The sequence below is a fragment of the Neolamprologus multifasciatus genome, chromosome 16 (assembly GCF_963576455.1).
Source record: "Neolamprologus multifasciatus chromosome 16, fNeoMul1.2, whole genome shotgun sequence".
Classification (NCBI taxonomy): domain Eukaryota; kingdom Metazoa; phylum Chordata; class Actinopteri; order Cichliformes; family Cichlidae; genus Neolamprologus; species Neolamprologus multifasciatus.
Genome location: NC_140454.1, coordinates 30,056,599 through 30,070,069, shown reverse-complemented (window position 1 = coordinate 30,070,069; position 13,471 = coordinate 30,056,599). Strand labels below are relative to the sequence as shown.

Here is a 13,471-nt window from a genome sequence, read left to right as displayed (position 1 = left end):
ACTTCTAAACCCGAGCTGTCACCTGAGCCAATGACCCATGAGTCCATCCTTTTATGAAACTAAGGCATAAAAACCAACATTTTCAGAAATGACAAACAGATCCCATAAACTCACCAGGAAAGTGTTTCTGAGGTCTAGTATGAGTGTCATCTTCCCACACTTTTAGTAACCATAGCTATCGCCCCCTGGTGTCTATCAAAAAGAATGCAGGGTTAAGACGCTTTCCTATTGGTTGCACATTTCAGACCCAGAGGCTGCACATACACATACAACTTTTATTCTATATGGTCAAAACTAGCAACTAGAGATAAGTAAATGCTGATAGGTTAAATTATTTATTTTGACTTTACTTTGGTGAGTAAAGTCAAATTGCTCACCAAAAGTAAATCCACTTAACTGGATTAGTGGTAAAGTAATGTATTTAGGTAATGTATTTATTTAGCAGTACTAACGCTTTGAGCATTTATTAAGCTCTACTTCATTACATTATATATTTTAATAATAACAGGTGGTGAAATTTTCTGGCTTGTTTGTTTGTTTATTTTTTCGGCCCTTGTCTTGCATGAGCAACCTCTAACGTACATGGCTGCCTCCCCGGGTCTTTCCGGTCGCGTCTTTCCCCTCCTTTTCCATGTATTATTCCACCAAAGAGCTTTGGCGGCTGAGACTGAGTGCTTGTTGACGTCAGCAAACTTATCCAGCAGCTGTAGAGGCGAGCTGAGGAGGAGGAGGAGAGGAGGGAATGAGCTTGCTGGATGTGGAGCTCGGACCGCGCAGCGCCGAGGATCGTGGACTTGTTTTCTGCGGGACTGCTCGCACTACTTTGTGGTTCCAGTGTAAGTACGGCCGCTCTGCGTTCCGTTTCCCGAGCACCGAGCCTGCTGTTTGGAGTTCACCATCGAGTTTCTCGCCTGTGCTGGGAATGTTTTGTGTATCGTTTGCACTCTTGCGCCTGTGCGATATGCTGTTTGCCACCAAGACGAAGTTGACACAGTTGCGTTGAGCTGTTTATAATATGTTTGTTTGTTTGCTTTAAATCAGAGTTTTGGGAGGAGACAGGCATCGTTGTTCCCGAATTCATTTCTCCCTTAACTCTTAACGGGAAACTTTGTTGCGCAAGTCCGTGCAAGGTGGACTGCGAGCTCCGTCGAGTTTGCCTCAAACATTTTCACTCAAAAATCTTTATTCATGATTTTTTCCGCGTTTTCCGCCACTTTAAAGTTAGTGGTAGTGGATATTTGCTCCTCGGCCGCTCGTTTTCCCGCATCTCATTGACGCTTTTCAAATAAAAGGAAGAGGGGGAGAAAAAAAGTCGCTCTCATTTGCATTTGCAGTGACGTTATTTTGGATCATTGTATTTAACATTGGAGGCACACACAGGGGGATACACTTGCAGCTGGGATACACCAATAAATGTCTACTTCAAACATCACATTTTCTCCCATTTCAGAATTCCTCGCATTCGTTGTGTGCGTGCCTTAGAACTGAGTATGAGGTCGTGTGTGATTGTGTGTAATGCATCGCCTTATTATTTTCTCAGTGAGAAGAGGCACATTGATCTACCTCCATAGTCTGCGAAGGCATATGAAATGGCTTTTAGCTTTCATCATACCCTGCCTGGATAACCATTTCAGCAGAAGATGACAGCAGGGGATTGGCGATGTTAATAACTTTGTAAATAGCTTGCCATTGTGTGCTGCCAGACATCACTGACTTAAGTAGTGGACCCTAATTTGTGGAGAGATCATGTGCCCATTACTATGAGGACTTATAGTGCTGTCTCTGCGTATTCTAGTACTTCTGGTTTCTGCCACACAGTGTTCATTTTATGGCTGAAGAGTCACTGGTTCCCATTGTGGCGAAATAGAGATTTTGGGAAGACTTGTTGAGATCAGCATGATTTCACAAATTTTCAATGTTCAATCTCGAGTCTCGCCTTTTGACAGACTCATGGTATAACAGCAGCTGAATGAGCTCTGGGTTATTATTGTTTGTTCCTTCTGTGACTGGTAGTAGTTACTAAATAGCTTCTGTCAAGCATGTCATATTGTATGCAGTAAAAATCTCTATGAAGTAGCCTTGTGGGTTGTACAAACAGCCATTCAGGGCTGCAGTGTCTCGGCCCGGAGTAAGTCAAGAACAATGTGGGCATCGAGGTCTTAGTAAAATAAAGGTCATGTTAATTAATAAATGACAGCGTCTTACTGGCCTTCAGTAGTCTTGGCATTGGTTGTTTTTGGCAGCCTGTGATTTACTCTGTTAGGGGAACTTTTGCTCTCAGCACAATCATAGAGACTGTTGTTGATATTTTTCAGCAGTGTGATATTGTCTTTTGTGTGTGTGTGTGTGTGTGTGGGGGGGGGGGTAGTTTCATAAAATACAGGGGCTTTAAACTGTATGCTTGATTGATTTTAGAGCCCAATAGTGACTTTGAAACTGCTGCTGATATTGGGGGAGGTACAGATTTAAGATGCAATAAAAGTCTTCAACAACATGCCTTAAAAAACACATTTGAATGAATATCTAACAAACGCAAACAAAACAACATGAGATATTTTTAAATAGCATATGAGGAGACTACACAGACATCAGAAAGGGTATATTTTTGAGTCCATTTCTGGTCCCTGCAGTGATGCAGTGATTGCTAAACCTTTGAACCCAGAGCTGTTTTTCCCCTCAGTCCTCACTCTCGTTTACAGGCTTTTGGCATAGTCAGTACATGTCCTAGTTAGACATGTCGTGTGTTGTTATAGTCAAAGACAGACAAGTGCCGTTTGTTTTGCATCCCATTGGTACTCTGTATATTGTCAGCAACTAAGGGATAATAAGGTGCTTTGATTAAATAGTCTAGGAAGTGGTAATTTCTCTCAATTTTTTCGTGTGTTGTGAGCATGTGTGCTGGATGATGCACTTGGGAGTGAAACTGACTTACTGAGATTGCGGTAAAGATAGATAAGATACCACTGATAGTACCTCTATTATCTTCATATATTGTAAGTCGTATTCTTTATTGATTCCTGATCAATTATACCTGCATATTTACCTTCAACTGTATTATTATCCGAGACTGAAGAATCAGATAGAAAAAAAGGCTTGCATGTGACTCGCATGTCCAGAAGCTCTACCGTCATGAGCTTGACATTGTGGAGAGTTTGGTCCAAGTTATGCATTGGAACAGGAAATCTTTTCCTTAGTTTCCATTGAAATTGGCTTATTTTAGCTCATTTTATTTTATGTTTTGCTATGAGTTTGATTGCAATAAGTCTCACGAGTTGGAACGGGGTCATGTTTATCTCTTCTTTTAACACCAGTCTGATGCAGGAAGTCTGCTTTGCTGTATTTTTTATTTCACGATTCATCAAATGTTTCAGTTGGTTCAGCAGCCAGACTCTGGCTAGGAAGTCATGTTACTGTAATAGATGTGATATGCAGTTTATCATTGTCTTACCAAAGTTTGCAAGGCCTTCTCTGAAAAAGATGTCCTTTGGATGGGAATATATGATGCTCTAAAACCTGTACATTCCTCTCGCCATTGAAGGTCTTGATCGTGCTGTGCAGGCTGCCAAATCCAGAGGCTCTAATGTTCTCTAATTGAGCTGGATGGTCTCTGTCTTCTTTAGTCTAGAGAATGCAGTGTCCACATTTTCCAAGAAGATTTAAAATTCCCATTAGTCTGACCGCAGAACAGTTTTCCACTTTGCCTCAATCCATTTTGATTGAACTTCGGTCCAAAGAAGCTGGCTGCATTTCTGGATCATCTTTACATATGGCTTCTTCGTTGCACACAGAGCGCCTGCATTTGTGAGCTGTTTTCACAGAGTGATTACTAGAAATGTTCCTGAGCATGGCAAGGATTTCCATGACAGAATCATGTCTGTTTTTCATGCAGTGCCACCTGCAGGCCTGAAGACCAAAGGCATTCAATATGTTCTGCTTCATCTCTAGCGCACAGAGATTTCTCCAGATTCTCTGGAACTTTTAATGATATTATGTACTGTAGATGATGAGATATCTTCACAGTTTTATATGCAGGAACATTATTCTTAAATTGTTTTACAATTTGTAGACACAGGTTTTTGCAGATAGATGGACTCTGGCTATCTTTACTTCAGAAAGGCTCTCTCTAAGATGCTCATTTGAAACCCATTTTCCCATCTTACACTCCCGCTGCCAATTAACCAAATTAGTTGAAAATGTTCCTTCATCTGTTTCCTTTTTAGTACCACTTACCTTTCCAGCTTTTTGTTGTCCCAACGTTTTTGAGACGTACTGCTGCCATCAAATTCAGAATGAGCTAATACTTTTTATGAACGAGTAAAATGTCTCAGTTTAAACATTTGATATATTTTCTGTGTACTGCTGTGAATACGATATGGGTTTATGAGAAGCACAAATCATTGCTTTCTGTTTGTATTTGCATCTCACGCAGGGTTTTTTTTTTTTTTTATGGAAATAGAGAATCAACCTGATTAGCTTTTAGTTCTGAATAAAATCTAAATGTATCTTAAGCTGATATGTTATGAATATATAATATTGAAGTTCTGCTCTATGCACAGTAATTTATATTGCTTCTAAATTAATTAAAACCGTTTATCCTCGGTATTCATTTCGCTCTCTCAGTTCCAGTGGTCTTGTGTGACATCAGTGAGTTCAGACTTGACCAAATTAAATGCAGATGGGAAGTGGGTGGGGGTGTTTTGAATGGAAATTACATGCAAAACATTCAGAGGTTTAAATGCATCTTTGCATTTAATGCTGGCAAGCATTTAAACAAATAGGGTTCAGGTTATCTGTAGCAGAATTTCCGCTTGGAGATTGTTTTGTGTATTTGCTGAGCCCAATTGGTCACCTGCTGAGCTGAATCAGAGATATCCTGAGAAGACTTATTATCAGTGTAGGTAGTGGATGACAGCTTAAAGAACAGCCTTGGATACGCAGGCTGCGCAGTGTGAGCTGGTGTCTCTGCTTGTGTGTGTTCAGGAAGCCTAAAAAGAGCAGAAATGGATAGTTCTTTGATCAACTCGTCCATTCACAGAAAATTAACACTTATGTTGTTATTGTTGATTTATTTTCAGGTAAAATATAGCAAAAAACCCAAATGTTTCTTCCTCTCCTTGAATATACAAGGTTTGTTTTGAATTTTTGACAATTCATGATAAAAAAAAAAATGCTAGATGATGGTCCCATGATTTAATGCTATATGTAATTTATTAATATTCTTTTTATTTTTAAATTTTTGTGAAAATTAGAAGTGGTGCACAGGATTTGCTTGAAGTAGCCAAGCAGCAACCATCAACCATTTGTCACACTGACCTCAGCCTCCTTACTGTATGTGTGTTGTCGTCTGGTTTCTCTGTTTAAGACACTTTAAGATGACACATCGCTGCAAAATGCAGCACGATATTAACACACTGATTGGCGACCTTGGAGGCTGCATGTCGGAACATTAGGTAGTTGAGTAAAATCTGCATATGCTCCTGTAATGTTGACAGCGCTCATGCTCGCCGCTGTCTGCCTGCCTTCAGAACGTTCAGCAGACACGTCTATCTATCAGTTCACGCTTGCACAGTGACTGATATCATCATTACTATCAGCCCGTGCTCTCAATGCCTCACTGTCGCCAGAAACTCTATTACAACAAGTTCATCATTCCACCTCAAGCAGTTTGCTGTCAGATTGCTGGAAAGCCGAAGTGACTGCAGCCTCGTGTGCAGTTGGAAACATCAAACAACTTTTCATCCACTATGACTATTGCAGCTGTTACCTCTGGAATAAAAATTGGGCAGGAAGATTAAGGTTCTTCCTATTACTGACTCAGTTTTCTCAGCCTCGTCGTGCCTTGGTCCAAAACCCTCACAGATGACTCGCCACAGTCAACAAAACGGATATTTCGGTCTTGCTTGGCAAAGGTGTCGATGTTTAGAAGTGTCAAAGCCTGTTGTCTCAGCACCTCTGTGATTGAACGAATCTTCTAAGCAGTTCATATACATCTCAATTAATCACAAGCTCTTGCAAAGGAAGCGAGCTGAGCTGAATGAACCTTGAATGGTGCTGCCTGTTTGCCATACATGTGTCAAGTTTCTTTTGTCTCACTTTTCTTGGGTGATACTGGTGTTGTTCCACTTAATAGAGGCTGCCCCGGAGCTAATGGAATCTTTTGTGTTGTTCAAATGATTTGTCATTTTGGGAGCATATTAAGACCTAAAAAGAGAAGAAACAAAGAATGCAGCTAAAGTCCCAAACACTTTAAAAATGGATACTTCAGTGCTTTGATGTGGAAAACAAGATGTTTGTTCCACTTTCTGCAGCATAAATTATTTCAGAGGATCTATACAGCCAATCAGAAAGGTACAGCAGTGTAAGATCTACAGCGTGCTCTGTGCTGCAACTCTGTGGGTGTGTTAGCACTGCCCATAATAACATCATAATTCATGTGCAAATTCCTGTGCAGACCTTGTCTGGTTTATGCAGGTGCCGTCAGTGCTTTAATGAGTGCTGTTGTCTCATCTGTAGAAGGAAAAAGCAGAAAAGCATAATGTGTAGGCAAAGCCCAACATAGTAAGCATTCTCAATAATATAAAGTAGTCTAAAAAGTTCTGAAACATCATCTTTAGTCCTTTAAATAAATGTTGAAATTGCATTTCTGATGATAAAATTAAAAATGAGCATATGTTCTTTTGTTTTCTTAAATAAGCCAAAGCAATACTTCAACAGTTTGCATGTTGACCTTTGTAACATTTCAGGATCAGTATAGGATTAAATATCTCGCCTGCCATTACTAATGGACAGATTAAAGTCAGATCAGATAACCGATTAGCCTGGTACTTTTTGTGTTTACTTCTTTGAGGCATTTCTTTCAAACTTTCAGAGATCATTATGTTAATAGGATACATTAGTATAACAGTTATAGCTAAAAAGAAGAAGAAGAAAAACAAGTTAGAAAAGGAGCAGTGAAGGTTAGAACAGTAGAGCCTCTTATGTGCACTCATACACTGGGCTTTTAAATGACTGTTTCTGGGGAAAAAAAACATTTTGTGTGTCAAATTAAGTTAAATTCTGAGATTTAGTTAATACAGTCATGCTTGCTAGAACAAAATCAGCCAATGGATATTCATGGATATTCTTATAGTGCACGAAATACAGCTCCTTAATAGTTCTGTGACTTACTTGGTACACTGTGGCTTTAAAACGAATTAGGTTTGCTTGGATTCATACCAGCGCGTGGTGATATAAAGGTCACTGTCACAGAAATATGTCCAATAAAACAAATCTGCAAAAATAAAATGGGAGATGATAACAAAAGTAGAAAAACTCGTATCATGAACGTGTCGTCTCGACACACTGCGGTTGTATATTCTCCCTTAAAAAAAACCCAAATGAGCCAAGGGTGAATAATTCTGCCAAATCAGTGAATGGAACAAGGTGACGGTCCTAATGAAAACTTTCAGCATGATAAATGAACCATCTTATTAGTTGTTCTCCTTGGATACCACGTTAAAAATGGTCTTAGGGTCAAATCTTTCCCAATGATGTCCTTTCAGCATTTCATACCTTTAATTGTGCAGCTTTCCAGTTTTCCAGTGCAGTACTTTTCCCAAGGTTGTGAAGGTGTTATAATCTGATGGAGTTTATAAAACACAGCATGAGTAGAACGGTTTCTCTCTCTCTCTCTCTCTCTCTATAGAGCTTCACTCTCACAGGTAGTGCTTTGAAAGGTCAGCTGCACATATGGTCAAAATTGAAATATGCTGGGTGGCAATCTGGAGAGTGTGCTGACACTAAGGCAGGCAGCAGAGCAATACTATAGGGAGAAACAAGAGCTCACACCGTGCTTGCCTTTTTTATATAGAAATGACATACGTGTTCATGGTTGGCATTTAATTTTGAGAGGTAACCCATTCATGGTTAGCACTGTAAGCATTTAGCACTAATCTTTTAAGTATGATATTGGGTCTACAAAAATATGTGCTATAAGTAATTAAATTCATAAGCTGTTCAGACACGTGCTTGGTTTGGAGCCAGATCCTGGGGATTTTACTGTAATTCCCAATTATGTCGTTGAGCTTTAATGATGTATGCTCCCCGACACAAGAAATCACTTTCCATATATTTTTGTTTGGGTTTTTCTGCCAGTGCAGCGAAATGAATGGGCAAACTCATAGGAGTAATCAGATAGAAGATCTAATGCCATAGCAAGCACAGACCTTGTACATACAAATTCAATCATTCATGTCAGGTACTCTGCAGCAGTACTGCTATATTAGCTCGAGTAGTCATTTGTATACCACTCTTACATATGATTGGATTTCTACTAATATTATAAATTTCAGCATAATGTTGTTCACCATTAAGTAAGTCACCTGATATTAACCAGTGGTGTGCATAGGTGGTGGATGTGATATCGTTTTGTCACCTGAACTTGTCCTTCTTACTGGACGCTGTGGTCTCAGTTCTTTAGAACCACCTCAGGAGAGTATAAATATAGAGAAAATATGTTCCAGACCACGTACTGTACATTTCCTGGAGAGTTTATGTAGATTGAGACCGGTTATTGTTGTGATTTTCTCAACTAAAAAAAAAAAAAAAAAAGAAAGAAGAATCTCCATGACAACAGAGGAAAGTCAATCTACTTGTGAAGGTGAAGGCCACAAGACGATTTGATAAATTAATTTTTCCTTTTTTTAAAAATATCTTTAAAGCTGATGTAGAATGTAATTCTCATCAGACCCTGATCTTTTCCAAACTGAATAAATGACAAATAATTAAACGGTTGGTAAGAAAAAATAAAATAATTCCTACCGATAAAATCATTCATCATTTAGCATTTCCATGAATAAGCGTCTGCTCATTATTTTATCAGTTAATTGTTTGTGTAACGCAAGTTTCTAGAGCCGAGTGAGGGTTTTTTTTTTCTATTGCTTCATCTAGTGATGTGGCAGGGCAAGCAAAAGCGGATATTTATGAACAATATTTAAAAAAGGGAAAAATCAGCAAACTTTCTAAATGAAAATAGCAACAACCAAATATACTCAAACAATCAGTCATTTCAGTGATTGATTGTTCCAACTCTTAATATGCATTTAAATTAAATATTTAAAAAGGGCACTTTTATATCCTAAACATGTCACTTGAAAATACTATGAAAAATAGAGTCTGTGTCTATAATCTCTTACTGTAGCCTTTTAAACACTGCAATATTAAAAGATTGCTAAGGGAGATGAGAAAAGGTGAATGAAAAAGTAGAAGAGCTTTTGTATTCATACCCATCTGTTGCCCATTGACATTTAGAGGAAATGTCTTTGCCTGTCTCTGGGATAGGTCAGATTGATCTCGCAAGTAAATCACAACTGAGACATGGGAAGCTAATGATGAAAGAAAAATGAGCGGGCGAGCTGATGAGAAGAAAACTCCCGTCAGCCTTATTACATTAGTGCTTTCAAACTGTGACTTTAGCCTTCCTCTGATTGGAGGCGGATTACAACCACTGATTTGATTTAATGTGGTCTTCATCTTTGGCGCTGCGTGTGGTTTTGCATGCTGTGTGCATTTTCTGAATCTAGTGCATGACATTGGCAAAGCCAAACCGGCTTGCAAACCTGAAATTAGTCATAACAATTCACACATTTAGTTTTTCATATACTTATCTGTGTCATTACTTTCTTTTTTTTTTTGTTTGGCTTTTTGCTGTTAACCCATGGCTTGTAAATGTTTTCATGTCATTGCAAGGTCGGACGCAGCTGAATGTCAGTGAGGAATGCTTATCAAGACTTGGATGAGGTTATACATTTTGATTAATAAAAGTCTCTGTGCCATGTAATTTCCTGATAAATGAGCTTCTTCCTTTGTAAGAGATAAGCTAATGGGATGAGAAACATGGCTTCTCACAGTTAGCGCTTATTGCTATCAAAATTGGATAGTGACGGTAACTATAAATAGACACAGCAGCCATACAGACTGAATGCTAAAATCTTTTCCATCATTTCTCAGAATTTTAACTTTTTGGACACTTTCTTGCACTTTCGCCCTCACCGTGACAGCTAGCTTATTCACAGGAAATGAGCTTTGGTTCTGTATGGAAGTTAACTTCAATGTGTTTGCATGTCTGTGGTCAAGTTCACAACCATAGGGTGGTGTAAAATCTTCCCCGTATACTATATTTGTATTCTTATGGCACTATGCGTGATCAAGCCACTATGGCAGCTTAGTTGAGTCATTATTTAACCATACTGCCGTCAGAATAAGTTATCCACTCAGACACGAAAGCCTCATTTCCATCTTTCAGTTTGTTTAAACATTAAATCACACTTAAAAAGGATCTGGCAAGTAAATCATTGAAACCTATCATAATGGACCAGAGTGTCTGAAAGACAGTCAGTAATCAGCATATAGTAGAGGAGTGACAGTTGCTCTGTCATAAGACGAAAGCTTGGACATTTAAAAAAAAAAAAAAAAAAAAATATATATATATATATATATATATATATATATATATATATATATATATATATATATATATATATATATATATATATATATATATATATATATATAAAGTATACCATCTGCCTGATATAAATGGCAAAGAGGATGTTGGGAGGGTGCTGGAAAATACTTAATAATAGCACTGGCACAAATAATAAAATAATAACTTCCCTGTTAAATTACAGTAGAGCAGTCTACTGCTAGGCAGCACGAAACTACCATTTTTTGCTCAAACGGCCAAAAAGACTGATGCGCTCCTGCCATGATGAGGATCCTGTCCATTCATCCGTCGATCCACAATTCACAAGAATTACTTTTCCTTCATTATTATTAGTCAGAATTTTATCAAACTTAGAGACAACAATCACCTTATAGGTCTAAGTTCTAAGGACATTTAATGGGCTGATTTACTTTTTCTTTTTTTCTTGTGTGCATCTGGCGTCTGGCATGTCTACATTCATGCACTACTTTCACAAGATTCTTGCTCCTGATGTAATTAACAATACTGTATTCAAACAATTTCCTTTTCAGCGGATTTTCATTCTGATTAATTTGTGCAGTACAGACAGTCAAAGCCATCTTAGTCTTCCTGTACAGTAACTTGCATATTGTGATTGATCATGAACCATATAATCTACTGCTTCACTGACATGTCATTGTTTGTTGTGTACATTTATATTTCTCATGTATCCTATTTATTAAAAAAACAACCTTCTTCACAGTGAATAGATTTTCAGTCACTTTTAACATTAATTCAGTTTTTAATTCACATGAATTGAGCATTTATTGTTATTACCCAACTCCTTAAAGGGCAGACAAACAGGAAGGGAGTAGCTGTGATGTGGCAACAACTGAGCTCAGAATGCCTGAGAACCTCAGCGATTTGCACTTGCAGTGATAAGCAAAAGCGTGTTAGCAGCGCAAAGTGGGTGGGTGCTGAGTTACCTTCATCCCGGGAAAGAGAAATTGAGGGGGCTACAAGGGGTGAAGGGAAAATAGGCCCTTATGCTATATACATTAGGGCCTTGCTTCATCATACCCTACCCCTAGCATCCTCTGTTACACCAACAATCTACACGTCCTCCCTCGGTTCATTGATTAACCTCCTCTGTGGTCTGTATCCCTCTTCTGCACACGTTCTACTTTGTCTCCAAACCGCTCACAGCTTCAGCCGTCCCTCCGATGTACTCATTTCTGATCCTGTCGATTCTGTGTTGTTGTTGTGTGTTTTTTTTTCTCAGTGCCTTTGTTTCCAAACCCTACATCACATCAGGTCTCACTACCATCGTGTAAACGTCACTCTTGCTGTCCTTCTGTCAAAAACGAATTAAAATAAAACAGCAGAACTTATAAAGCAATGATTTACAATTTATAGTTGATTTACAACCCATATGGAAAAGAAATAGTAAAAACATATATGATTTACTCATGAAAGTGGCCACTTTCTCATTACTTTCATATATTTTTTTTAGTAAGTATCCAAAACATACAAGTTTCATTATATAATTTTTCAAGGGATCTTATATCTGTTTTCACTCTTGTATGCTTTTAATACAAGTTTCATACAAGACAGATACAAACTTTATATGATTTATATATATCTTTTCCATATGGGAATGGTCAAGTATATTCATAAATAATGTGACTTTACTTTTTTAAGCCATTTGATTCATTGTTCTATTGTCATGAGTTTTTCTGCTCGTCGCACAAATTGTGGCCCTCCATGGGAGCTTGGCCAAGCACGCACAGTTTTGCCCTTTATTAAGCATTGCATTCTCTTTAACATGTGGTAATCAGGCATCTGGGCTGCTGACTACATTCATCTTTCAGAAGTCTAACAAAAGTGTCGCTGTGCTTTGAAACTGTCTTTTACCAAACGGTAATTTCAGTTTTCTGTCTTGCTTTGCTGAGCTGTTTGAAAGCCACTGAAATCTGTTGCTGTTTGTGACATGATTAGAAAACCAGTTTTGTTTCTTCTCAAACTAGACATTGAACCGAGCTGATTCTTTGGGATGGCTGGTAACAGCGGTCAGTTACTAGTTATTCAGTTCAGCAAGATCAACAGGTTTATTGTCAACTGTAAAAACTCCTGTCTTCTGACCAAAGACAGTAAGTTAGATGAAGATTTACAGCTGACTTTAAATTTATTTCATACAAAAATGATACGGTTACATTGCTGTTTTATCCTTGAGGCCTTGAGCACATAGCTTCGATAGCTTTTATTCAATTTTTGACAAATCAGAACCCTCCATGTTTTGCCTTGGTTCTCATCTTTATTCACATTTAGTGAAAAGCACAGTGTCTGGAATAAAAAGCCTACATTACATCATATCCTCATAGATACTATTCAGCGTTTGTGGAGCTGACAAGCAGCATTTAGAGGTAATGGTTTTGAGCAAATCAGACAGGGAGACGAACTTAACGCCGTCACCATTGGTGGCTGATGCTTTATAATGGATGTCCTCCTGATCCAACACCTCCAAAGAAATCACTTGCTGGTGTCCAAGGCGTCCACAGTTAATTCAGAAAGTCATCCCGTTGTGGGCGAAAACAGACGCCTTTTTATGGCTCTTTTATTTCCTGATGAGTAGCGTTAATTTCACAGGGCAACGCGCTCTTTCCAGCTGGCATTTTTTATGCACTGGAGACAACACGACTGCATTATCCTCCTTTTGATAATGAATTGGCAAGATTTATGTGTGTTTTATTGGTATTGTTTCACGTTTTAGTTAGGAGGCTGATTTCTCTGCTCATTGCCTGAGTAGAGCGCATATCTCATCCTCACAGACCCGAATGCCTATTTATGCGTTGTACATGTTTTGCCAAGGTTGCAGTCTGGAGTAAATTGCTTCTCAAGTCCATTATTTATTTTCTTCTACACTATCAGCCTGGAAGCTTCTTCCATAAAGATCATTCACATTAAAACTAATTAGATTTATTTGGGCTCATTAAATTGCAGGCTCCCTGTGCAAACACATCGAGGATTTCA

The 13,471-nt window shown here is 38.4% G+C and overlaps 1 protein-coding gene across 3 annotated transcripts in view; it reads left to right on the top strand.

Moving 5' to 3' along the window:
* The first annotated feature begins 592 nt into the window (after positions 1 to 592).
* The window catches only part of LOC146501052 (PTB domain-containing engulfment adapter protein 1), a 99,532-nt gene continuing 86,653 nt past the window's right edge, over positions 593 to 13,471 (top strand). The window contains exon 1 of one of the 3 annotated variants that reach the window (XM_085136664.1): positions 593 to 836. In XM_085136664.1, coding sequence (XP_084992790.1) covers positions 743 to 836 — 94 coding nt within the window. In that variant the 5' untranslated portion in view covers positions 593 to 742. The remainder of the gene's footprint in view (positions 837 to 13,471) is intronic. The other 2 variants (XM_085136665.1, XM_085136668.1) reach the window with 2 other exon arrangements.